The sequence below is a fragment of the Indicator indicator genome, chromosome 34, assembly GCF_027791375.1.
Source record: "Indicator indicator isolate 239-I01 chromosome 34, UM_Iind_1.1, whole genome shotgun sequence".
Classification (NCBI taxonomy): domain Eukaryota; kingdom Metazoa; phylum Chordata; class Aves; order Piciformes; family Indicatoridae; genus Indicator; species Indicator indicator.
In genome coordinates this window covers 1,992,687-2,019,799 of record NC_072043.1, presented here as the reverse complement: position 1 = coordinate 2,019,799, position 27,113 = coordinate 1,992,687, and the positions used below count along the sequence as shown (strand labels likewise).

General features: G+C 48.4%; 1 protein-coding gene across 1 annotated transcript; it reads right to left on the bottom strand.

The window, feature by feature from the left end:
• Window positions 1–295: 295 nt before the first annotated feature.
• Window positions 296–15,558, bottom strand: POU2AF1 (POU class 2 homeobox associating factor 1; the record flags this gene model as incomplete). The annotated part of the gene is made up of 11 exons (XM_054395564.1): window positions 296–313; window positions 1,014–1,178; window positions 5,364–5,480; window positions 5,849–6,015; window positions 6,397–6,448; window positions 8,667–8,813; window positions 9,423–9,528; window positions 12,611–12,882; window positions 13,714–13,985; window positions 14,076–14,118; window positions 15,439–15,558. Coding segments are annotated over 11 exons (1,479 nt in total), but the record flags the coding sequence as incomplete, so codon positions are not given.
• Window positions 15,559–27,113: the final 11,555 nt, after the last annotated feature.

Below are 27,113 nucleotides of genomic sequence, written 5' to 3'. Positions count from 1 at the left end.
GACATCCTACTGCATGCAGACACCCCAGTGCTTGCAGACACCCCAGAGCATGCAGACCCCCCCAGAGCATGCAGACCCCCCAGAGCATGCAGACCACCCAGAGCATGCAGACCCCCCAGTGCTTGCAGACACCCCAGAGCATGCAGACACCCCAGAGCATGCAGACATCCTACTGCATGCAGACACCCCAGAGCATGCAGACCCCCCAGAGCATGCAGACACCCTACTGCATGCAGACATCCTACTGCATGCAGACACCCCAGAGCATGCAGACCCCCCAGAGCATGCAGACACCCTACTGCATGCAGACATCCTACTGCATGCAGACACCCCAGAGCATGCAGACCCCCCAGAGCATGCACCCTACTGCATGCAGACATCCTACTGCATGCAGACACCTCAGTGTTTGCAGACCCCCCAGAGCATGCAGACACCCCAGTGCTTGCAGACACCCCACAGCATGCAGACACCCTTGCACAGCATGCAGATCCCCCAGTGCTTGCAGACACCCCAGAGCATGCAAACCCCCCAGAGCATGCAGACACCCCAGTGTTTGCAGACCCCCCAGAGCATGCAGACCCCCCAGAGCATGCAGACACCCCAGTGCTTGCAGACCCCCCAGTGCTTGCAGACCCCCCAGTGCTTGCAGACCCCCTTGCATACAGGCATATGTGTAACTGAATACACACATAAGCCTATCATAGAATGGCTTAGGCTGGAAGGGACCTTCAAGATCATCCAGTCCCAACCTCCTGCCATGGGCAGGGACACCTCCCACCAGCCCAGGTTGCTCAAGGCCTCATCCAGCCTGGCCCTGAACACCTCCATAGGAGGAGCATCCCCATCCTCCCTGGGCAACCTGTTCCAGTGTCTCTCCAGCCTCACTGTTAAGAACTTCCTTCTAATCTCCAGTCTAAACCTGCCCTCCTCACTGCTCCCCTGGTGAGGACAGGCAGCTGTGGTGTGCACAGATGTGCTGGGCAGCAGCAGCAGCAGGAGTGCAGCTCATGTACCTGATCCCCAGCTTTCCCAGCAGGAGCCATGTGGATGGGCTGATCGTTGTCTAGGTTTCGGACGCTTGGGTCTGCCCCGTGCTCGAGGAGCAGCTGAATGATTTCCTTCTGGTTCTTGTCACAGGGCAGTGCAGCTGCCATATGCAAAGGTGTGTTGCCATGTGCCTAATGCAGGGAAAAAAAAAAAAAAAGAAAAAGAAGGTAAAAAATAAAAAAAAGATTAAAAAAAATAGAGAGAGAGAAACCTCCTGATAAGCTGAGCCACTTCTGAACTGTCCTAGAAATGGAATCTTGAGAAATTAAAGCTGAAGAAGTTTCATCACCCTCACTGTAAACAATTTCTTCCTAATCTCCAGTCTCAGTCTGCCCTCCTCAAGCTTCAATCCATTCCCTCTCATCCTGTCACTACAAGCCTTTGTCAAATGTCCTTCCCCAGCTCTCCTGGAGCCCCTTCAGGAACTGGAAGGCTGCTGTAAGGTCTCCCTGGAGCCTTCTCCAGGCTCAACAGCCCCAACTCTCCCAGCCTGTCCCACAAGAAAGGTTCTCCATCCCTCTGTTCATCTTCATGGCCTGCTGTGGACCCTCTCCAGGAGCTCCAGGTCCTTCTTGTGCTGGGGGCCCCAGAGCTGGAGGCAGTGCTGCAGGTGGGGTCTCACCAGAGCAGTGTAGAGAGGCAGAATCCCCTCCCTCCTCCTGCTGGTCCCACTTTTGCTGCAGCCCAGGACATGGTTGCCTTCTGTGCTGCTTGTGAGGCTCAGATTGATCTCTTGGCTACCAGGCATCTTCAGCTGTGCTGGCCCAAACTGATAGCATGAAGCAGCAATGCTTTGTAAGGTACCAAGCTGGCCTTTTGGTTCAGCTGAGCCAGAGGCCCAGCAGCCACTGTCCCTCAGTGACTTTGTGTACTGAGCACCAAACAGGGCTGCAGGAGGCAAAAAAAAAATAAATCATGCCACACTCCAAGCTTTCTCCTGGTCCCTTCTCAGAGTGCTGCAGATGCTTTGCTTTATTTTCATGGTGCTGTCATTAAGCAGAGTCCTGGTATCCAGGCTGTGCTTAAGCCTCTCTTGACTGCAGCTTTTCCACAGCCACAGACATAAGTGGCTGTGATGCCAGCTGGGGGTGCAGGATGGGGACAGTTTGCTGCAGGGAAGCTCTGGTGGCAGCAGACCATGCAGAAATCAGTGTCCCTGCCTAGTCAGTCAGGTGTGACTGCTAAGGGTCTGAAATGAGCACAACCTAGCAAGCCAAATGCATCAGGCTAAAAACAATTCATAGTTTTAGTCTGCAGCAAGGCTCATTTAGGCAGCTGGAGATATATATATAGAGATATATATTTATTTTATCTTCCAGAAGCAATCACATACCTGCCATGAACTTGGAATGGTTGGACACAAACTGCACTGCCTGTTGCTCTTCCACTTTTTAAAAGGAGTGCTCATGGTTTGCAGCTCCTATTTGCCACCCAGACATAAGAAACATCAAAGCACGAGGGGAAGTAAGGAAAATCTTAGCTGCTGCTCTCAGACAAGGCAATTTTACAAGCCCTGGCCAGGCAGATCCTTGTCAGTTTTATCATCCTGTAGAGCCAAGGGATGGTTACAAGCTCTTTATAGGACTTCTTGTTAAAATGGAAACATCTGCACTGGTTTGCTGCATCTTTGTGGCAGGAGCACTTGATAGCTTCCAAATGTGATCTGGTGATAGCTTCCTGTGTGATCTGCTCTAGGTGACCCTGCTCTGGCAGGGGGGTTGGACTGGATGAGCTTTTGAGGTCCCTTCCAGCCCCTAACATTCTGTGATTCTGTGAAATCTAGGCATGGGACTAGAGAACACAAAGGAATCTGACCATGCCTGATCTTGAAGCCCCTCACTGACTTTGGCAGGGCCAGAGCACCAATACAGAGTCTCTGGGAAGCCTTTAGGTGAAAAATACCTTAAAGGCTTCAGTGATTTTTCTCATTGTGAAATCCAGGATCACAGAATCACAGGATGTCAGGGGTTGGAAGGGACCCAAGGAGATCATCAAGTCCAACCCCCCTGCCAGAGCAGGACCATAGAATCTAGCTCAGGTCACAGAGGAACACATCCAGAGAGGCCTTGAAAGTCTCCAGAGAAGGAGACTCCACAACCTCTCTGGGGAGCCTGTTCCAGTGGTCTGTGACCCTTACAGTAAAGAAGTTCCTCCTTGTGTTGAGGTGGAACCTCCTGTGCTGCAGCTTCCACAAGGAAACAGATTTGGAATGAGACAATCACAGCAGGAAAGACAAAACATGGACCACAGCATCCCTGCTTTCCTGCCATCTTCATACTTGGAAGAGCTAAAAAGCCAGGATGGGTATCACACAACCTTGCCAGCATATTCCTCACTGTCTCAGACAGCTCACCAACAAGACTAAAGACTCCAAGTGATCCTATCACAGTAGGAAGCTCTCACTGGATTGTGATGAAAAAACAGCAGCAGACTCCCATAGACAAGCTAGCACCTGCCTAATGACTCCTAAAAGATACAGCAAAAATGCAGTGAAAAGGCAGCAAGACAGAAACTCAGGGCTGTTCCCCACATACACAGAGAAAAACAAGCTTGCTCCAGGCCTGCAGGGATCTGCAGAGAAAAGAAAAACACAAATGAAACTGCCCAGCATCTACCTCCCAAGGGAGTAATTGAGTTGGTTGATAGAAAACAAGAGGTTGATAGACCTCAGTGCTCTCTGAAAAAGGCTGCAGTGAGGTGGGGGTTGGTCTCTTCTCTCTAGTCTCAGGTGATAGAACAAGAAGAAATGGCCTGAAATTGTGCCAGGGGAGGGTTAGGTTGGAGATGAGGAACAATTTCTTTGCTGCAAGAGTGGTCAGGGATTGGCACAGGCTGCCCAAGGAGGTGGTGGAGTCCCCATCCCTGGAGGTGTTCAAGAAACCTGTGGCCATGGTGGGGTTGGGTTGATGGTTGGACTCAATGATATTAGAGAGCTTTTCCAACCCAAACAATTCAGTGATTCAGTTCCTTTCTGATGAACACAAGCATGTGGATTCTCTGAGGAGAACAAGCAAGGCTAAGAGACTGGAGCTGTTGAAACAAAAAGCTGCTGCAGTGATCCTCTCAAAACAGGGAGCTCTCTGTCCTGCTCTGCTCAAGGGCACCCTTGTGCAGAAGCACCCAGAATGACTCAGGCCTGCTGAGAGCAGTCAGCTAGCCAAGAGCCAAAGCTCTGGCTGATGGTGCAGTCTCAGCTGAGGCACAGGAATGTCAGGAGCTTTGCTTTGGAGCATGGGGGAGATGATATCTCTGCAAGATAGCCTCACTGCTTGGTATCTGCTGAGAGGTGAAGCATGGGGCAGCAAGGGGCTGGGGGACACAACAGCAGCACTGGGGAGGTTTGCAGCTTGATGGACACAGTCTAGGGGTGGCTGTGCCTACAGAAAGCCTGCACTGAGGAATCAGTGGGAGCAAAACTTCAGCTCATTAAAGCAGGGCTGCAGAGAATGCCTGAAGTAAGGTCTTGAGCACCCAAGGTCAGGGGTGGTCTGCTTGCCACAGTGCCTAGGCTCAAGCATGCTCAGCAGGGATGGTTTCTGACTTCAGAGAGCTGCTGTCCCCTTGCTTCAGCTGCCTGACACTGGCAGTCACTGCTTCCCTGCCTGCAGCATCTGCCTGCTCCAGTTGCTGCTCCTGGCAGCTGTCAGAGCTTTTGTGTACCCTGTGAACATTTTGATGCTCCAGGCTCAGGCCACCACCACAATAAGCAGTTTGTGCTCAGGCACAAGCAGAGCCAGGAGACTTGTAAATAACATTTAAGGCAGAGCATCACCATTTCCCTTGCCTGAAATTGCAGCTTCACCCTCCCCATGGATGGCATTGGTGACAAGAGAGATCACTTGATCCAGGGCTGCCATCTTTCAGCATTACCTTGCTGCCAGCAGCAAACCATTGCACCACTGAAGATCTGTCTTGTCAACCTTCAGCCTAATGTTCCTCCTCGGGTAACCACTTCCCATGTCCTTCCTCTTCCCTGGGTATCCCACTGTCTCATTCTGTAAGTCTCTGCCTGCTGGGAGGGGGGACTGTGTTTGATGGCACAACTCAGAGCTGAAGCCAGGCACTGCTTTCTAGGGGAAGTGTCTGTTTGCTGGAAAATGCAGTTGGGGGTTAATAATAATAATTTAAAAGCTCAGATTCATGAACTGTGGCTCTTTCCCTCCAGGAAAAGAGAACACCTGGGTTCTGCAGGACCCCACAGGTCCCTTAACATCTCTCTCTGCATGCAGGCTCCCACCACAGCACAGCTCTGCTCCCAGCACCTCCTCTGCCTGGGAGCTCACACACAAATCCTGCCCATGAAGGGCCTGGCTCACCTTGCTGTTGACAAAGTCCTTGGACTTGAAAGCATTCAGCTCCAAGAAGTACCTGAGCAGGGAGATGTTCCCATCCTGGACTGTGTAGTGGAGAACTGTCTTGTTGCTTTTCACATCCTGTTTACAAGCAGGAAAAAAAAAAAACAACAAACAAACAAGGAGCATTCTGCAGGTCAACCTGAAGATATCAGAAGATATAAACCCATCAGAGAAAAGTCCAGGCCAGCTCTGCAGCTCATGAGGAGCACCTCCTTCCCTTCTCTGGCCCTTTTGCTTCAGTAGCCCTTGCACTGACCCTCAGCATTTGCTTCAGGCTGCAAGAAAGTAACCAAAAGGCAGCAACTAACTCTGCAGCCAGTCCCTTGAAAGGGGAACAGGCCTGGTCCTTCAGTCAGTTCATCCCTTCTGCAGGTCTGGAGTGTCAGGGAAGAGAGGGGAGTGCTCCACACAAACAAACAGCACCTGGCTAACAGCTGATCCCTTACCCTGCTGTGGATGGAGGCTCCTGCCTGCACCAGCAGCTGGATGCAGGATTCCAACTCTTCCCTTCTGTGCTGCAGATCTTTCTGCTGCTCCTCCTTCAGCACCTGGCCCCCTTGCTCCTGGAGCAGGGCATTGTGTGCCAGAACAGCACAGTGGAGTGGGGTATGGCCTGGAAAATCAAGTGTGGGAGGAAGGTGATGGCACAACCATGATGCACAGGGAGGAAGGCAGGGTATATGCAGGGTGATGTTCAGGCACAAGCCCCCCCTCTGGTATCAAAGGTACCCTGCTGGCTGTAGAGACACTTTGTGGGACACTGTGGCATGTGCTCAGTACCAGCTGGGTATCAAATCACCACTGGATCCATCAGCACCAGTGAATTCTGTGCTGTTTGAGCACACAGCAACAACTCTTCCCCCTAGGCAGTTTCTAAGGCCTCCCAGCACCACCACCAAACACCAGTGAGGTTTAGTCAGTGAAAAAACAGCCAACACAAGTGTTCTTTTTGAGTTAAAATACCACTAGAAAGTATTTGTGCAAAGGGCTTTACCTTCAAAATCCTTTGTTTCTAAATCAAGAGGGAAACCCTGTGACAGTATGACCTAGAAGCAACAGAGAAATGGGGAGTTTTAGTTCAGCAGAATACTGTCCAAGCCCAAATCAGTCAAAACTAACAACATTTAAAACCAAATTAAATCAGATAATTATCACTGAACTACAAATTAAGCCTTTACATGACACTAGATTTCAGTGCTGTGAAGCTATTTCTTAACAGGGACATTCAGGGCTCTGCAAGATAATTACAGATTCATAGAATGGGTTGGGCTTGGAGGGAACTTCAAGATCATCTAATTCCAACCCCCTGCCATGGGCAGGGACCCCTCCCACCAGCCCAGGTTGCTCAAGGTCTCATCCAGCCTGGCCTTGAACACCTCCATAGGAGGAGGCAGCCACAGCCTCCCTGAGCAACTTGTTCCAGTGTCTCCCCATTCTCACTCTGAAGAATTTCTTCCTGATCTCCAGTCTAAGGTTAAACCCACAATCTGTTGCAATGAGGATGCAGAGCTTAAAAATGGCTGTTGGATGTCTCCTCCCTGGAGGTGTTCAAGGCCAGGCTGGATGAGGCCTTGAGCCACCTGAGCTGGTGGGAGGTGTCCCTGGCTGAAGGGTTGAAATTTGATGAGCTTTAAGGTCCCTTCCAACCTAAACCATTCTGTAAATAGCTTGAAATAGTGGTCTGGAGCTGAGCATTGCTTGGATTTAGGAGAGAGTAAAAATGTTAAAACTTTTAAACTTGAAATGTGTTGCAGCCAAGTACCTCCTTGTCTGTGTTATTACAGATGATGTGGGGGTTTGGCCCTTGATTGAATAAAGCAAGTTTTCCATGTTACAGAGTATGGGCTGAGAAGTTTTGCAGGGCAGTGACTCATCCAGAACCTTGGCAAGTCAGACAAGGTGCAGGACAGAGCCCTCCTGCTGAAGGATTATCCCCAGAACGTTAGGGCTTGTGCTCTCCTTTCATAACAATAACAGAACCTGCACAGATCAAATATTGACAAGTGGCTGTGAGGTGCCTGATTCGAGATCAGAAAGCTAATCCACTGAATAAACAACAACCAAGTCAAACAAACAAACAAACTCTAAAGCATTTCATGGCTTTGACCACACCAAGAGCCAAACCCCTGTGCATTTCCCTCTGTTGTTTTTTTTTTTTTTTATGCCAAGGCAAGAACCCAGAACAGAACAAACCAACCTAAGCAGACCAAACCACAAACCACCAGAAAGCACTCTGAGAGGCTTTGTTGGAATCATCTGGAAGTGGAAGACTCTTCCCAGCTGAATGAAACACCTGTTTTCCAAGGAACTCACAGTGTTACACATTAACTGCCTGCTGATGACTTTGGCCCAGGGTGAGCACAAGGCAAAGCTAATGAGTGCTGGAGGTGGCCTGCCAGCAGGCCAGGTACCTCCTGGCACTTCCACTGCCACATCTCTCCCCAGCTGTGGGCTCTGCACCCTGTCCTCAGCACCAACCACACTGCTGCAATGAAACTTTGAATTGAGGCTGCCCTGACACAGGTCAAAGAGGGCACCTTCCATTAATTCCAGGGTTTTTGGCCAATAGCTCAGTGTTTGAGATGTTCCATGTCCATATCCATATGTTCCATGGATATCTGCTAATTTTCTATTCAGGGCTCTTCAGAGTCCGCCTGACACAAAATTCACAGATTCATGGAATGGTTTGGGTTGGAAGGGACCTTAAAGATCAGCCCTGACTCGAGTCAAGGAAGGCACCTTCCATTAATTCCATTTCTTTGGCCAACAGCTCAGTGTTTAAGATGTTCCATGTCCTTATCTCTACTGTGCAATCTCTTCCAAAAATCCCCACAGTGCCTTTTCTAACCTGCTAATTTTCTCTTCAGGGCTCTTCAGAGTCTGCCTGACACAAAGTTCATGGAATGGTTTGGGTTGGAAGGGACCTTAAAGATCAGCCCTGACACAAGTCAAGAAAGGCACCTTTCATTAATTCCATTTTTTGGCCAACAGCTCAGTGTTTAAGATGTTCCATGTCCATATCCATATGTTCCATGTCCTTATCTCTGCTGTGCAATCCCTTCCAAAAATCCCCACAGTGCCTTTTCCAATCTGTTAGTTTTCTCTTCAGGGCTCTTCAGAGTCTGCCTGGCATAACATTCACAGATTCCTAGAACGGTTTGGGTTGGAAGGGACCTTAAAGTTCACCCAGTGCCAACCCCCCTGCTGAGATTTTTATTGCAGGTTTGTATTGCCAGCAATCAGAACCATGAAAGCTTTTCCTACCTGAAGGACTTGGCCATACCCATATGTTGCAGCAAGATGTAAGGCTGACTGCCCTTTGTTGTCTACAGCATTGACATCTGCTCCTGCCTGGATCAAATCATAGACGATTGCTGGCTGCCTGGCAGTGACAGCAACCAGCAGAGGAGTCTGAAAACAGCATCACAGCAGATCAGATGTGAGAGTCTAGAAACAGATGCCACCATAAAACAAGGGACAGGGATGGGCAGCCTGGGCTGGAGGGTATCTAGAAACCCAAGGATTGTGGTGCTTAAACCTAAGAAGCTCACAGACAGGTTTTGAATCCCACCCATGGCTTCACAAGATGGGGGTGAGGGAGATGGATTTCCCAGCTCCTGGTGAACTCCCTCTGGTGTTCTTCAGCCCTAACTTGGATGGCAACACAAGCCCAGCAATTTTGAAACACCTTTTATGTCAGGTGCAGCACTCCTAGCATAACCCCACTGCTCATAAACCCTTGGGCCTCAGAGACTACTGCCAACACAGACACATTTCTCTGGCCTGATGTTGCCTTAGGCCAGATCATGAACCATGGGTTGGAAAGACAAAAAGCTCCTTCTCCCCCCACCTCATTTCAGGATCCTGCCAGAGGCACCTAAGGAAGGTGTATCAATATCCAAGGCTTTCTTTGGAGTAACAGAGAGACAGAGGTGGATTTTTTTAGGGAATCATTGGCTCTCAGTTACCCACAGCCCACCCCAAACACCAGAGTGGGTAGGAGAAAGTCATCCACGTTACCTTTCCTCTGTGTTCCTTGGCATCAAGTCTCCGCAGCGGCTTCACACGCTCTGCAGCTGCCAAGGTATACTCCCTCATACCTTTAGCTGCATAAATATGTAGAATTCTAAGACAGCAAATAAAGACAGTGAGCTTTGTTGGCCCTCTCCTTTCCACTTCAGCACTTTCTTTCAGGTGAGATTCACCCTTGTGCAGGGAGGTGTCTAAGTCCTCCACAATGCCTGGTGTTCAGGCCCAGCCTCCCACATAGAGTCTTAGAATCATAGAATTGTCAGGGCTGGAAGGGACCTCAAGGATCATCCAGTTCCATCCCCCCTGCCATGAGCAGGGACACCTCACACCAGATCACACAGCCACATCCAGCCTGACCTTAAAAACCTCCAGGGATGAGGCTTCCACCACCTCCCTGGGCAACCTGTGCCAGTGTCTCACCACCCTCATGGGGAAGAATTTCTTCCTAACATCCAATCTGAATCTACCCATCTCTAGTTTTGTTCCATTCCCCCTAGTCCTAGGCATGTAGCACTTGTTGGGGTGCTAAAGCCTTGTGGGTGAAAAGTAGCCCTTCCAAATGTGTCTTTGTAGACAGCCTGCTAAACTTGACTTCCTCATAGCTTCTGGTGAGAGGGACCACATCCCTTACCTTGTTCATTAGACAAAACTTTCTCACAGCCCACAGCAGCTATGGGTTGCTAATGGCATGACCCTGAGAGACAGGGCAAGCAGTTCAGTGCTTCCCTTTGGCTGGAGGTAGAGAGAATGACACAGAGCTGCTTGCCCCTTCCATTCTCCCAGGTCCTTTTTGCCAGGGCAACAGGCATGCACAGGCAGCTTTGCAATTCCCCTTTGCACAGAAGGGCAGCATCCTACAGGTAGTTCATAGAATGGGTTGTGTTGGAGGAGACCTTAAAGATCACCCAGTTCCAACCCCCCAGCCATGGGCAGGGACACCTCCCACTAGAAATTTGCTCAAGGCTTAATCCAGCCTGGCCTTGAACACCTCCAGGGAATGGACATCCACAACCTCCCTGGGCAACTTGTTCCAGTGTCTCCCCACTTTGCTCAACCAAAGCTGGGTTACCCTTTTGGATAGGAAATAAAACACTCCAGGCATGTGAAAGTTACTGTAGATCTTTATTGAAAAAGATTTTGTCCTTTTCTAACCAGAACAACCCAGAAAGAATTTCTGAGAACAGTTCCTCATTGGTTTTTCTATTCACACAGAGAATTTACATACACTGGAGTGAAAGAAATTTAAAAAGCAATCTTAGCAACCACAGCCTTGCTTCACAACTGCAGCATCCCAGCTTTACCTACTGAATGCCTTTGCACCTCTAAAACTGGAGCAAGCAGTGGTGAACTAAGCTCCTCCTAATGAATTTCTTTGCTGGGTTTTTCTGCAAATGCAAGCCACTCATTTCAATGCACCTGGGCTGCTGCTGTTTCCAATCAACTTCCTGATCTCTTCCTTATATCTTCCAGATTTGCCAATATTAAACAAATAAAAAATATGCTTTGAAAGCCCTCAAAGCTTTCCACCTGAGCTTGAGCAACTCACTCAGGCATAAATGTAAGGTCACTTGAAATGCTGTAATAAACAGTGCAATAAATTATTTGGCAGTTTATCTTGCAAACAAAACCACCTCAGGATTCTGGGCTTTAGAAAGCAGAAAAACCCAGAGAAACTGTGTTCACCAGCCAGAAGCCCCTTGCTGATTAAGAAAACAATAAGCAGAGTTAGAAGGGGGATGTAGCTCCTTGCAAATATATTTGCCTGTGGCATGGCACTGCTGAGCATCAACAGTAATATTTATAGCTGCAGTAGAGGAAAAAGTAAAGGGAAGAGAATCAGAAGGCTATGAAGAGAACATGAGCACCTGTGGGCCTGGGAGAATACAGCACAGAGAAGCTTTCCACATCACAAGAGAGGTCTCTAAGGCTCCCTGGCTCAGCATGACACCACCAACTTCACACTCCAGTGCTACATTAAAATGAAATACTGCTGGCTAATAGTCATTCCATGAACTCCTTGTCAGACTGCGGCCCAGATTTGGGAAGACCCTCTCTCCTCAATAATCTCCTCATACAGGGCCATGTCTTGCTATCCTGACTCCTGCAAAACTCCTGGTGGCTTCAGTGGGACCAGGATCTGGCCATTGGTAGAATGTGCAGCATCATGAGCCAGCCACAAAAATCAGCTCCTCACCTTGAAGGTGGATATTTTACAGTCCAAACCCCCAAAACACTGTCCTGTACCTCCTCCTCCTCCTCCTCTGTCTTCCAATAGCAGACAAGGTGAGACCTTCAAGTTACAGGTCTGTGTGAACTCAAATATCTTGTGTTGCTCTGAAACAGGGAGGTCTGACTGCACAGGTGCTTGGTTCAGCTCTATTGGCTCTTCGCCCCTACCTGCACCAGGAGAACAAAACTACACTTTGCATATCTCTGTTTTCATAGAATCATTGAATGGTTTGGGTTGGAAGGGACCCTAAGGATCATCTAGTTCCAACCCCACCTTCTCTAGCCCAGGTTGCTCAAGGCCCTGCCTAACCTATCCTTGAACACCTCCAGGGAGGGAGCGTGTTTGACCTCTCTGGACAACCTCTTCTAGTGTTCAAAGGAGCAGTTCAATTCAGAAAAGAAAAATGACACTTTAGGCCCTAAAACTGTTTCCTGGTGGTTTAGAGGAGGTAATGGTTCCTCCATGGAGAGGACAAAGGCATTTCCACTGAGCTCAAAGGAAGCAGTCCTACTGAGCTGGGTCTAGCCAAGATTAAGGAGCAAGTGGCCCCTCACCCAGTGCTGGCCATGGCTATACTACACTATGCCAGTCTGAGACCATGCACTGTGTCTGAAGGTGAAAGTCACCTCATGCTGAGCTCAAGAACTATTCAATGTCAACAGCCCACCTAGGAGAGGCAGCAGGAACTGTGAGAGCAGAGAAACCTTGTGCTGGGCCTCAGGACAAAGCAAGCTTCACACAACACACAAGTCATGGTGCACTAGAGGTGGACACCAACACCACAAGTGAAATTCCCACCCTACCCCCACCCCCCTAACCCCGGTCTGCTTTTCCTCTGTACTCAAAACTCACTGTGGTGCCAGGTGGAGTATTGAGTAGGTGAGGATCAGGCCCCAGAAGTGCAACTTAAAGCCCTTCAACAGAGAGAGCATGGTTTAGAACATACGTATCATTGTCTTCATCTTCCAGCAGCAGCTTCTCGAGGGGCAGCGTGCCGACGGCTCGTCTGGCATCCTCCAGCTCCTGGGGGCCTGGCTCAGGAATGGAGATTGGCACAGGCACAAACTGTGGCCCAGAAAGCGGGGAAGAAGCTGGCTGGTACTGCAAAGTGGAGGCTGGCAGCGCAGAGAGGGGCTGTGCCCATGGGAAGTACGTGAGAGGTGGCTGCTGGTCTGTCACCTCCAGCGGAGGCACAACAGCAGGGGTGGTGCTTCGAGGCTGTTAAAGTAGAACACAGAGAAAGCAAAGTGGAGCAGCTGTCCAGGTGGTGGTGGGGAGGACACAGAACAACAGACTAAGGATGCTCAGTCCTAGCATCCCTTCTCCTGTCTCTCTGGGTAAAGTGTTATACTGAGTGTGACACTTTTCCCACGCTGGCTCCCAGGAGAGCAGTGGCTGTGGGTGTCCCAGGTGCTAGTTGCTGGTGGCTCACACTCGTGTCATGTTCCCTCCAGCTTTCTGTTCCCACTCCCACCCGCAGTGTAAACCCTTGAGACAGTTACATCCTGTGCTAAAAACTGCCTCCTCTGACAGCCTCTCTTGCAAGTTGAAGGCATGGGCAAGACTTTGCTGCCACAAGGCTGAAGGGAGCTTGTTCTGGCCTCTGTGACTGCCCACCCTGAGCAGAAAGCTGGGGGAAGGGCTTTTGACAAGGGCTTGTAGTGATAGGGTGAGGGAGAATGGATTGAAACTTGAGGAGGGCAGATTTAGAGTGGAGATTAGGAAGAAATTCATGATATGAGGGTGGGGAGACACCAGGACAGGTTGCCCAGGGAGGTTGTTCAAGGCCAGGCTGGATGAGGCCTTGAGCAACCTGGGCTGGTGGGAGGTGTCCCTGTCCATGGCAGGGGGTTGGAACTGGATGATCTTTAAAGTCCCTTCCAACCCAACCCACTCTCTGAATCTATGAATCAAGACACACAACACTGTCATTAATTAAATTATATTATTATTATTATATTAAATTATTATTAAATCTGGCACTCCCCAGGGCTCTTGCTAGAAGCTAAGGAATTTGCTGTCATTTAAGCCGAAGTATTTCTGACTTACTGCAAAATTGGTGAGCAGCGGTTGAGAAGCATAAGTCAGAACAGATGAAGGTCCCACCAGTGTGTAACTGGGACACATAGGCTGAACATACATATCTGCAGTGTATGGAGAGCTGGCAGCTTCATGAGACACATAATCAGGGTAAGTGGTCCACTGAGTCAAAGGCTGCAAGGTTGTAGAAGAGGGCTGGGAGGTCCAGCCAGAGCAGAGAGCTCCTTCATCAGTGACAGGCAGTGCAGAGCTGGTAGCATCCACATCAATGCAAGGCTGGCCTGAAAAACAAGAGAGGGTTACAGCTCATTTCAGCATTGCCTTCCCTGCAGCAGGGCTGACAAGCACTTAGAAAGGCAGGGAGGCATTACCCATTGGTGAGTAGGGAGGAAGCGGCTGGTGGGGCAAAACCACCTAGAAGAGAGAAGAAAAACACCCAGGAATTAAGACCATAAGCATTAAATTCAGTCCCCTCTGAGAAGCATTGAGGGACAGAGCATGTTAGCTCCTATCAGCTGATTGCTGAGCCAGCAATGTGCACTGGCAGCCCTGAAGGCCACTCACATCTTGGGCTGCATCCAAAGAAGTGTGGTCAGCAGATTGAGAGAGGTGGTTCTGCTACTTTGCTCTGGTGAGACCTCACCTGCAATGCTGTGTCCAGCTACGGGACCCCCAACACAAGCAGGACATGGACCTGCTGGAGAGTGTCCAGAGGAGGACCACAAAAATGATCAGAGGGCTGGAGAACCTCTCCCACAAAGACAGGCTGAGAGTTGGGGTTGTTCAGCCCGGAGAAGAGAGGGCACCAAGGACACCTTTGAGCTGCATTTCAGTACATGAAGGGGACCTACAGGAAAGCTGGGGAGGGACTATTTAGAAAGACTTGGAATGACAGGATGAGGGGCAATGGTTTGAAACTGGAGCAGGGGAGCTTTAGATTGGACATTAGGAAGAAGTTCTGCTCAATGAGAGTGGTGAGACACTGGAGCAGGTCTGCCCAGGGCTGTGGCTGAGGTCCCATCCCTGGAGACATTCAAGGTCAGGCTTGGTGGGGCTCTGAGCAATCTGATCTACTTGGGGGTATCCCTGCTTACTGCAGGGTGATTGGGCAAGATGACCTCCAGAGGTCCCTTCCAACCCAATGCATTCCATGATTCTGTGATAGCAGTGTCAGTGTCTGAGTGCTCCCATCTGCCTGTACAGAGGGCCAGAACTGAGCCTGGCAGCCAGCACACATGACCCCAGGGCTGTCCATGGACCTAGCCAAAGCCCACAGGTCCCTTAAGCTCAAGAGGGCTGTAAGCAGTATTCAAACCTTGTCTTGCAGAGGGAATTCCTCTCCAGTGGGGAGCCAGTCAATCTGCTTCCTCCTGGGAGGTCAGACAGAGGTAGGCTAGAACTAAGAAAGATCTAGCTCAGGATGGCTCTCTGGCTGATCTCTTTTTGTGCTCTTGAGCAAGCTGCTTAACTTCCAAGCCACTTTGTGTTCCTAGGAGTTGGATCCTGCCAAGGGCAAAGCACTTTCCCCCTTCCATTTAAGTCAAAGGCAATTGAAGGTGCTTAGCACTCCACTTAAAGATATATTCAACAGTATCTGCAGCCTGCCGTTGCCTTCAAAATGCTTTGAAATGCAAAGATTTCATTCACTGCCAGAGTATTGCCAGCTGGTTCCAGGGCTGGTCAATCATGTAGCTACTGAGGAAAAGTTTTCCACCTGTTTGTCTTTTCTCCTACCGTTGTAGCTGCCGCGGCAGTGGCATTGTGAGCAATTCCCCTTTTCCTTTTCAACAGCTCCTTCACTGGCTCTTTGACACGGACACCTTGATAGGGGCGAGGCTGTGGCTGCTGTTCTGGAGCAGAAGCTGGGAAAGAAAGAAAAAGAAAAGAAAAAAGAAAAGCAGGTGACATTTATTTTCCTTTCCTGCCATTTGCACGGAGGCAAAATCCCTATGGCAGGCTGCTCTTCCCTGGGCTGTGCTCCAGTGAGAGTGGGGAAAGACTGGAATAGGTTGCCCAAGGCTGTGGTTGAGGCACCTTCCCTGGAGACATTCAAGATCAGACTTGTTGTGGCCCTAGGCAGCCTGCTCTAGCTGGAGGTGTCCCTGCTCCCTGCATGGGAGTTGGACAAGATGCTCTTTGAGTGTCCCTTCCAACCCAAAGCAATCTGTGGTTCATGACTTAGAAACGTCTTCCTTAGGTAACAATGATGTCAGATGGCACAGACCTTTGCTGGTTGGATACTGTGATTATCTCTTCTTGATGGTGCCTAGTTACAGGGCAAGGAACAATGGGTACAAGCTGGAACACAGGAGGTTCCACATCAACACAAGGAGAAACTTCTTTCAGTGAGGGTGACAGAGCCCTGGAGCAGGCTGCCCAGGGAAGTTGTGGAGTCTCCTCCTTTGGAGGCTCTCAAAACCTCCCTGAAAGTGTTCCTGTGTGCCCTGCCCTAGGTGACCCTGCTGTGGCAAGGGGTGTTGGACTGGATGATCTCTGGAGGTCCCTTCCAACCCCTAACATTCTCCGGACTGATCACAAGGCCAAACTAAGCTGAAGTAAGTGTGCTTGCAGTTCCCTCCAGCTGTTCAATAGCTGCAGCAATACTGAGAATCCTCAGCCTGCTTGGTTTTTGTTGTGACTTTTTGTTGTTTTTTCAGAAGGGCTTTCATGCACAGCTCACAGGACAAGAGGTTACACAGCTCACAGCTGGGATAGTCTGGAAGCCAGGGCTGGTGGTTTCCCTTCCGCACTGGCAGGTGTTTTTATGGTCTGCAGGAGCTGTGTCCTATCAGGCATAGGGTCTGATGAACTTCTGCTGAATTAAGCTTTAGACATGTCTGAAAGCCAGGGAGGATGCAGTGCAAGGAAAAGGGGCTGCTGAGGTTGGAAGGGACTCCAGAGATCATCTACTGCAACCTCCTCCTGCACTTGGCAGGGACACCTTCCATCAGCCCAGGTTGCTCAAGGTCTCATCCAACCTGGCCTTGAACACCTCCAGGAAGGAGGCATCCATTTTCAAGTCTCACCATACTGAAGAACTTGTTCCTAAACTCCAGTCTAATCCTAGTCTCCCTCAGATTTCCCCCTTGTCCTGTCTCTAGACACCCTTATGGAAAGCCCCTCTGCAGCCTTTCCTTCAGGGATTGGAGGTCCCTCTGGAGTCCTCTTCTCCAGGCTGAACACCCCCAGCTCCCTCAGAGGTGCTCCATTGTTAAAAGCAATGGCTATCACCAGCCCTCCCCCTCATTATGGGGCTATGTTTCACACTCCTGTGAAAGCTGAGATTATTAACCCACAGCTCAACACGAAGCTTTCAGAGACAATTGCCAGCAGGCAGAAGGAAAGCAGAGGCTATCAAAGCTCAGGGAGGCCCTGTATTTGTAAAGCCACCGATAGCAGCAGTGCCTGCCTGCCCCTTTTCACTGCACTTTGGTTTGTAAACATGCCAGTTGAAAAGCTTCCATTTCCAAGTATCCCAACTGGCCTTTGGTTTTATGAAGGACAGGTGGATATCCAGCTCAAATCTGAATCTGAAAATATTATTTCCCCCTTCCCAGAAAGCACTGATTGAGATTTCCATTCTGTGCTTCACATCATGGAATCATGGGGCATCCACAAATCCCTGGGCAACCTGTGCCAGTGTCTCCTCATCCTCACTAAAGAATTTCTTCCTAATCTCCACTCCGAATCTGCCCTCCACAAGCTTCAATCCATTCCTTCTCATCATATCACTAGGCTTTAGTAGCCTCCATCTCCTTACACAAGGATCATTTTAATCATATATGAAGTTTCATCAAATTTTAATTATGTTTTTAAGTAATGAGCTGCAAATGCACCAAGCTCCGCATGCTCAAATTCCATCCAAAGAAAGGAGCAGCAGCATGTGTGCTCCAGTGCCCATTGTGTTGAAACATAGCATCATAGAATTGTCAGGGTTGGAAGGCACCTCAAGGCTCATCCAGTTCCAACCCCCCTGCCATGGGCAGGGACACCTCACACCACAGCAGGTTGCTCACAGCCACATCCAGCCTGGCTGCAAAAACCTCCAGGGATGAGGCTTCCACCACCTCCCTGGGCAACCTGTGCCAGTGTCTCACCACCCTCATAGAATCATAGAATCATAGAATCATAGAATCAAGAAGGCTGGAAGAGACCTCAAAGATCATCGAGTCCAACCTGTCACCCTAAACATGGTGAAGGATTTCTCCCTAACACCCAATTTTAATCTCTTTTTAACCCCCTTCATACCATTTAATCATGAAATACTTCTGATTAAATCATACTCTTCGTAGCAGAAGACAGCACTACACTGAACTGTTATTTTTGTTACTTTTATGCATGTTGGGAAAATATTTGGCTTTAAATAGTACCTGGGGAAAAAAAAAAAGATGAATTTGCAGCCCTTTCTTGATCCACTTTTGCTTTCTGTGGGTATTCTTTGTGGCCCTTTAAAACTGGGCTGCTCACATTCCCCTGATTCCTGTGGCTTTTGAAATGCAGTTAAAGAGAATTAAGGTTAAGGTCACTTCAATTGTGCACAGAAGCATCCATAAGGGCTTTTAATGCAGTTCACCTTTTGCTTTTTTTTCTTTAAATTTAATTGGTATTAATTTATCCGAGTGCAAACAATAACGCTTAAAAAAAAATAAATAAAAGTGCTGTGGATTGAGCTGCATTGAGAGCTCTGAAACGAATCTGGAGATCTAAAATAAAAACCATCCCAAGGCTGCTTCCTTCACCTTCTGAGGGATTTGTTTAATTTGGAAATTACTTGTTTGTACTTTACTGCAGAGCTTTTCAGAGTCACTCACATTGCTGCTGTTCTTTATGCTCCACCAAAGCAAATCCGAGCTCTGCCCTAGACTGCATGAGAGGCAGAACTGTGCCTCTTGGGCAGTATCTCCTCCCTGAGTCATCACACCAGAGCCTTCTTGAAGAGTTAGGGTGGGGAAGGATGGCTTTTTCTGGCTCCAGATTTGGGGGGGGGGAGGATGGGAAAGCAGAAATTTACTGTAAAAGCTGACAAATATACCTATTCACAGTTTCCGGTGTAAGCAAAGCAACCAAAAAAAAATAACAGAGAAAAGAAGAAAAAAAAAAAAAAGAAGATAAAAAACCCCAAAGGCTGCAGAACGTATTTCAGTTCCCCCCCAAGTTGACCTCCAGAAATAAAAATAATGCTAGCACAGCTGCTTTTCCACTCTTCAAGTGTGTACCAGGCCACTACAGCTGAACCCCAGCAAAATGACTTTTGGCCCCAGTGTACAATTCCTCATAAAGAGAGGAATATGATCATGTAGAAAGAAAAGTGTTTGGAGAGAGAATGACTCTGATCATGGTCTTGCAAAGGAACTGCTTGGGCTACATAGGTTGATAGAATGGGTTAGGTTGGAAAGGACCTTAAAGATCAGGGGGGGCAGGGAATTAGATGATCTTCAGGGTTCCTTCCAACACAAAACATTCTATAAATCTATGAATCATCCAGATCCAACCCCACTTCCTACTATGGGCAGGGACACCTCCCACCAGCCCAGGTTGCTCAAGGCCTTCCCCAGCCTGGCCTTGAACACCTCCAGGGAGGGGGCATCCACAAATCCCTGGGCAACCTGTGCCAGTGTCTCCCCACCCTCACTCTAAAGAATTTCTTCCTAGTCTCTACCCTAAAACTGCCCTCCACAAGCTTCAATCCATTCCTTCTCATCATGTCACTAGGCTTTAGTAACTAACCTCCATCTCTTTATACAAGGCTCATTTTAATCATGTATGAAGTTTCATCAAATTTTAATTATACTTTTAAGTAATGAGCTGAAATGCACCAAGCTCTGCATGCTCAAATTCCATTCAAAGAAATGAAGAGCAGCAGCATGTGTGCTCCAGTGCCCATTGTGTTGAAACATAGCATCATAGAATTGTCAGGGTTGGAAGGGACCTCAAGGCTCATCCAGTTCCAACCCCCCTGCTGTGGGCAGGGACACCTCACACTACAGCAGGTTGCTCACAGCCACATCCAGCCTGGCTGCAAAAACCTCCAGGAATGAGGCTTCCATCACCTCCCTGGGCAACCTGTGCCAGTGTCTCACCACCTTCATACAATTCATGGACCACAAACCAGACATGGCTGCTTCTTAACAGACACTGGATCTTATTTGCAACAGCCTTCTGAAGCTGGAGCAATGTGAAGCATCAGAAGGCAGGAAAGAAGAGAAAGGATCTTATCCAACCACTAGGAAGCTTTGCAAGAGGTTCTGCATGTAAATATATTTTAGCTCATGGTAATGCTTCTGCCAGGCTGCCTCACAAGTGCACGACACACGTGTGCACACTCAGGCTCCTTTCATCAATGTTATCTCTTACTGTATTTGTTGAAAGCCAACACAAGTCCAGCACTAACTTTGAAGACTTTTGAGTAATCTTTCAAAGTGGCTGGATAACACAAGCAGCTAATGAAAAGGTCTCTGCCATGGGCAAGGTGTGTGCAAGGTGTCGGTGCACAAGCGTGTGCTGGTGGTTCATAGATTCATAGAATGGGTTGGGTTGGAAGAGACCTTCAAGATCATCCAGTTCCAACCACCCTGCCATGGGCAGGGACACCTCCCACCAGCCCAGGTTGCTCCAACCTGGCCATGAACACCTCCAGGAGGGAGGCAACCACAGTGTCTCCCTACCCTCACTGTCAAGAATTTCTTCCTAATCTCCAGTCTCAATCTGCCCAGCTCAAGCTTCACTCCATTCCCTCCCCCCCTATCACAACAAGCCCTTGTAAAGTACACCAGGGCATTGCCAAACAACTAAACCAAGCAATTTCAGAATGTGTTTTCCTCTACATTTTTTTTTTTGTTATGCAGAAATTGGAGGGAAGATAATGGCAAAAAAACAGCTGTTGGAAGACTGCAAGTATTGAAGTGTGACAAGTTTCAGATCACTAAACTTCATCTCAGCACCACCAGCCTTCAGCCACTCCTGAGCTACAGAGCAGCTGAAACCTTCATCCCTCCAAACAAGTCAGAACAATTTCCCATCAGGCACATTTTCAGTCTGAAACCCACTGATAATAACTTGAAGACTTTGCAGGGCTACCTGCCTGCACCAGCAAATGCCACACTTGTCACTGCTCCAGAAGATTTACAGTTTCTTTGCTCACACACTGCCCTGAGATAAGCTTTATCAATTCATCAGTGTTAACAGTGTAAATATTTTTCTCTTTTCTTCTTTCATCTGCAGCATAATAAAAAAAAAATTGAAAAGAAACACCATAAAAGACTTTTTCCCCCCTCCTCCCCATTATTTGCAGTAATACCAAAAAAAGCAAACAGCAACTCTTGACTAACAAGAAAAAATTTAGATTTCAATTAACCAACTTGGGAATTTCTGGCTGGGATATTGAAGATAAAATTACATTAGGCAGATGCTGTGGTTTTTATTCTACACAAGGAGATTTGGCTTAGCTTTGTGTACACTGCTTGGGTGTTTAGATCCTTATCAAAGCCTTATTATAATAAGACAGATTCACAGATTGCATCAGGTTGGAAGGGACCCTCAAAGGAAATCTGGCTGGGGTTCTTCAGCCTGGAGAAGAGAAGGATCCAGGGAGACCTTACAGAAGCCTTCCAGTACCAGAAGGGGGCTACAAGAAGGCTGCAGAGGGACTGTTTGCCAAGGCCTGCAGGGATAGGATAAGGGGCAGTGGTTTGAAATTTACAAAGAGGAGACTTAGATTGGATGTTAGGAACAAGTTCTGCACCAGGAGGGTGGTGGAAGAAGTTGCCCAGGAAGGTAGTTGAGGCCCCATCCCTGTGGACTCAATGACCTCCAGAGCTCCTTTCCAACCTCATTCTGTGACTGTGATTTGGTATTGCTTGCTCCATTGTCTTGTCAGAAGCCTTCCCATCTGAAATTCAGCGTCTCAAGGCACCAGATCTGCACATCAAGGCCCATTAGAAGGACTGAAAATACAAAGGACTGGATGTGCAGCTCATTTTGTGCTTCTGACACAGCCCAAATCTCCTTTGAAGTGTTACCTCCATGTTTTTGTGAACAGCCTAGACAAGGAAAAGTGCATTGGAGAGGATTATTTCCTATACTGTTTGTCTCACCATGGATGGGGACTTCAATCAAGATGTAGCTAAATGCAAAGCACTGAGCAAACATCTGGGCAGAGAATCTGCTCTATAATAAACAGAAGAACTCAGAGCATGAGCAAAAGAGCTGAGTGATGGTTCATTGCTCAGCAGAAGGAACTCAGAAGGGTTCTGAGCATAATTAAATCAACAGACTAAATATTTTACTTACTTTCCAACAGCTCAGGACAGCTTTTCATTAGGTTTCTTTCTGCTCTTTTACATAGCACTCTTAACAACCAAAGTGAAACACTGATTTGTCAGCTGTAGATTTCCAAATGATTACCTTAGTGTATCACTATCTTTATTTTCAGGAGTTTATCTGCAGTTGGAAGGTTGTTAAGAATCAAATTAACTTTGGATTCTAGCAGATCTGTGTGTGCTCCTGTACCCTGCCTGTGCCTTTCTTGGGGCTGTGGTTTGCTTTTGACTATCGTCTCCTTCACTCCTCCAGATCACAGAATGGCTCAGGTTGGAAGGGGCCACAGAGATCTTGTGCTCCAACCTGCCTGCCATGGGCAGGGACACCTCTCAACTAGACTTGGTTGCTGAAGGCCTTATCCAACCTGGCCTTGAACACCTCCAGGCAGAGGGCATCCACGACTTCTCTGAGAAACCTGTTCCAGAGTATCTCCACGCTCATACTGAAGAACTTCTTCCTCAGCTCCAGTCTAACCCTGCTCTCCCTCAGCTTCAAACCATTCCCCCTTGGCCTGTCTCCAGACACCCTCATGAAAAGTCCCTCTGCAGCCTTCCTGTAGGATCTCTTCAGGTATTGGAAGGCAGCTCTAAAGTCCCCCCTGGAGTCTTCTCCTCTCCAGGCTGCACACCCCCAGCTCCCTCAGCCTGGCCTCACAGCAGAGCTGCTGCAGCCCTCGGATCATCTTTGTGGCCTCCTCTGGACTCTCTCCAGCAGCTCTGTGTCCTTCTTCTGCTGGGGACACCAGAACTGGAGGCAGGATTGGAGGTGAGGTCTCAGCAGAGCAGAGTCAAAGGGCAGAATCCCTTCTCTTGCCCTGCTGCCCACACTCCTCTTGACAAGGACACAGCTGCCTTCTGGGCTGCATGAGGGCACTGCCAGCTCATGGGAGCTTCTCACTAACCAACACCTCCAAGTGTCAACCAAGAGCTGGAAGCATTGGCCATGTAGTGGTGAGGACCACTAAATATTATCTGTTTCAGAACAAGACAACCTCTCTTGCAAAAGGGAAGCTGAGATAGACAGAAAGTGTCTTAACCAGAAGTCTCACCCTCACGGCCTAATTCCTCCCAGCCCATAATACTCTTTCCATTTTAGTAGTGCAGGCTTTCCATTGAATTGCTTCTGTGGTCATTCATAGAGCCTGACACCTGCTTTGTAAAGCATGGATGGGCTCAGCTTTCATGCTATCCATCCTTCCCAGTGGGGTCTTACCAAAATGAAAACTCCCAGGCTGCTGCATCTTGCAGTTTCACCTCTCAGTCTCATTATCTGAGACTCTCAGAAAAGCTCTAAAGAGCCCTACAGCTGGGCAGAAAAGGCTTCATGCATTTAAAATAGCATTTGGGAAGAGGCTTTAGGGGTGCCAAAGTTCAGCTGAACCCAAGCAGTCAGTGGAAGAGCTTAATAGCTGAATGCCTGCCATATGTGTTGAGGTCCTGCCCCAGGAATTGGGTTGTCCAAAGCTTTTTGACCTAGCCAAAAGCATCACCTAAATGTGAAAGTCTTGCAGCATTTCACCCTGCTCATCACAGAAACCATTTGCATGAAAGGTATGGAAGTTTTTTTTTCAAAATACAACATGGAGTAACTGTCTGGGACCCCCAACACAACAGAGACATGGTCCTGCTGAAGAGGGGGCCCAGAGAAGGGCCAGGAAGATTATCAGAGGGTTGGAGAACTTCTCCTGTGGGGACAGGCTGAAAGAATTGGGGCTGTTCAGCCTGGAGAAGAGAAGTTCAGAGCTGCATTTCAATATCTGAAGGGGACCTGCAGGAAAGCTGGGGAGGGACTGTTTAGAAGAGCTTGGAGTGATAGGATGAGGGACAATGGTTTGAAACTGGAGCAGGGGAGATTTAGGTTGGACATCAGGAGGAAATTCTGCACAACAAGAGTGGTGAGACACTGGAACAGGCAGCCTAGAGATGTCATTGATGTCCCATCCCTGGAGACATTCAGGATCAGCCTTGCTGTGTCCCTGTGCAGCCTGCCCTAGTTGGAGGTGTCCCTGCTGCCTGCTGGGGGGTTGGACAAGATGCCCTTGGAGGCTCCCTTCCAACCCAACATCTGCACAAAGAGGGAAGTCGCTGGTGCTACCCTGGTGCTGCCAGGCTGCAGTGAGCCTTCTTCCATGCAGCAGAATGGTGCCAGAAGCTGGGAAGCCCCAGCCAGTCACTTCTCCTGTGCTGTGGGAGGGGAGGCTTTCGGGCTGAGCCAGCCTGGGGTTTTGCAGGGCGGAAACCCTGGGCCCCAGTCCCACAGAGCAGCGCTCTGTGCCGTGACCCCGGGGGAACCATTTCCAGCACACAGGGCCAGCCATGCAGGACTCCCTGGAGGACAAGAGCCTCTGACCAGAGAAGCTGAGGGCAAGGTCTGTTAGGTTTTCTTCTGTTGCTGCAAGGGCTTTCTACAGAGGAGTCCCCTACAGAAGGGTCAGGAAATTGCCCTTCAGAAGATGCCCCTGAGCAGTGCCCACTGGTGGGGTCTCACCTATTTAAATAAGGGTGGGGAGGCACTGCAGCAGGTTGCCCAGGGAGGTCCTGGATTTCCCTTCCCTGAAGGTGTTCAAGGCCAGGTTGGATGAGGCCCTGACAACCTGGGCTGGTGGAAGGTGTTCCTCGAGCAGGGAGGTTGGAAGCTGGATGATCTGTAAGTTCCCTTCCAACCCAAACCATTCTAGGAATCTATGAAGTAAGTTCTTGTGTCACTCTTAGGCTTTCACTTCGGGAGAGGTTTTTCTTCTTTGGTGGCTTTTTGTTGTTTGGTTTTGTTGTCATAGCTGGGGAAAGTGTATGGAAATTTCATTTCTCTCTACAAGTACCTGAAAGGAGACTGTAGTGAGGTGGGGGTTGGCCTCTTCTCTCTAAAACATTAGGTTGTTAGTATTGCTTTATCACTGCAGAAAAGCAAACCCCAACCAACAAGCAAACCATTAATGGACTTCTGAGATGGAAGATTAGATTCAAGATTTGAATCTAATCATCTTGCAGCATGCTCCACATCCTATGCCTACGGATTCTGTAATCAGCATGAGATAAAGAAGGAAAGAAGGTGTGTTGTTGCTGCTCCCACTTGCTGCTTAATGCTTGTCAGAGAAAGGGAAACAGGATTGGATAGGCAGTCAGAGCTTCTTGCTACAGGCTGCAATATCATTTCACAAATGTACATTGGAGTTTCAAAGTATTCAACTGAAAAAAGCAACAGAAATATGCAAGAGAGAAAACAGATCTTACTGTTAATGGAATCACAGAATGGTAGGGGTTGGAAGGGACCTCTGAAGATCATTGAGTCCAACCCCCCTGCCAAAGCAGGATCACCCAGGACAGGCCACACAGAACACATCCAGATTGGTCTTGAATGTGGTCTCCAGAGAAGGAGACTCCACAACCTCTCTGGGTAGCCTGCTCCAGGGCTCCAGCATCCTCACACCAAAGAACTTTTTCCTCATGCTGAGGTGGAACTGGTTGTGTTCCAGTTTGTGTCCATTGCCACTTGTCCTATCACAGGACACCACTGAAAAGAGCCTGACCCCTTCTTCTTGCCCCCCACCCCTCAGATAATTAAAAACATTAATAAGATCTCCTCCCAGCCTGCTCTTTTCCAGGCTGAACAGCCCCAGCTCAGAAAGAAGCTCAGAAAGGCACCTGCATAGCAACCCAACCTCTGCACAACCCCCAGGCTATCATATAAAGAAGATTAATGTTAGATCCATAGCAGAAAAGTCACTTTGTGTAAGAAATTAGATTCTTGCAGTCTGGTGTATTGTGTTATTCCAGGTCAATGGAACAGCACAGTGCAAGGTAAAGGATGGCAGCAGAGCAGTGAGAATGAAAACCTTGCAAGAAGCAAACACCTACCTGTGTTATGATGAGTAAATTATTCAGGCAAAGGTGGGCCAAGGGGAGTGAAATCATCTTGAAAACAACCAAACTTATTTCCTGTAAAGTCATAACTGTATTGCCCTCACCTGCTTTGTTCCTTATCTTTTTTATTAGTTGAAAAAAACCCCAAAAACCAAAACACAACAATAAAAAAACCCAAACCAAAGTTACATATCAAAAAAGACCCAGAAAGAAGATTTCTCACAGGTTTCACTTTTCAAAAGGAAAATTTTTCTGGTATGTAACCACTGTAACCTTTGATACCATACCTGCATCCTGTTATTGTTTTTAATGAATCATAGTCTCCCACTTGATTCATAATGATGAATGCCAACAAAGCAGCAAGGTAGTAACATCCCTGCTGGAAAAAAAAAAACCCTAGCATCATGCCTTAATCACCTGCTTCTCTTCATGAGGATTGTCTCCCACGCTATGCTAATGCTTCCTTAATTCATGACACCCTTCAGCTAGACCACAGTGAGGAAAAAACCCAAATTAGAGCTCACTTACATTTTTGCCAGTGCATGTTCTGAGGCAGGGTGGAAGCTTTTTGTCTCTTGGATGAAGGTGGCTTGGCTGTTAAATAGCTCCTCTGTATTTCACTCCTTGGGGAGGATGTGACAAGTGACTGTCAGGATGTTCCTTGCAGCTTTTTAAAAGCCTCCTGTTCCCGCTGACCCCTCTGATGTCATCACATCCTCCAACCACAACCACTTCTCCATTTCCCTTGCTCTCTGTGCTGCTCTTCGTGATGCTCAGCAGAGAACTCTGGAAGATCTTATGCACAGAACAGCACTTGGCATCACTAAAGTGGGGTTGAACAAAGAACCCAACCTGCAACCTGCCACTTGTGGGGGATTTTAGCATAGATTTTCAAGAGGAGGTCAAAAGGTTGCACAGCAGCAAAAAAAAAAATCATAGAGTTCTGGAGGTTGGAAGGGACCTCCAAAAACCAAGTCCAAACCCCCCCCCACCACCACCAAAATAAAGCTCTTTTAGTAAGATTTTTAATTTCTCTAGCACTGAGGATGGTCTTTTCTCAAGCAAGAAGAAGAGAGAAGGCTCCGAGGAGACCTTCTTGTGGCATTCCAGTATCTGAAGGGGGCTACAAGAAAGCTGGCGAGGGACTTTTGAGGGTGTCAGGGAGTGATAGGACTGGGGGGAATGGAGCAAAGCTAGAAATGGTAGATTCAGATTGGATGTTAGGAAGAA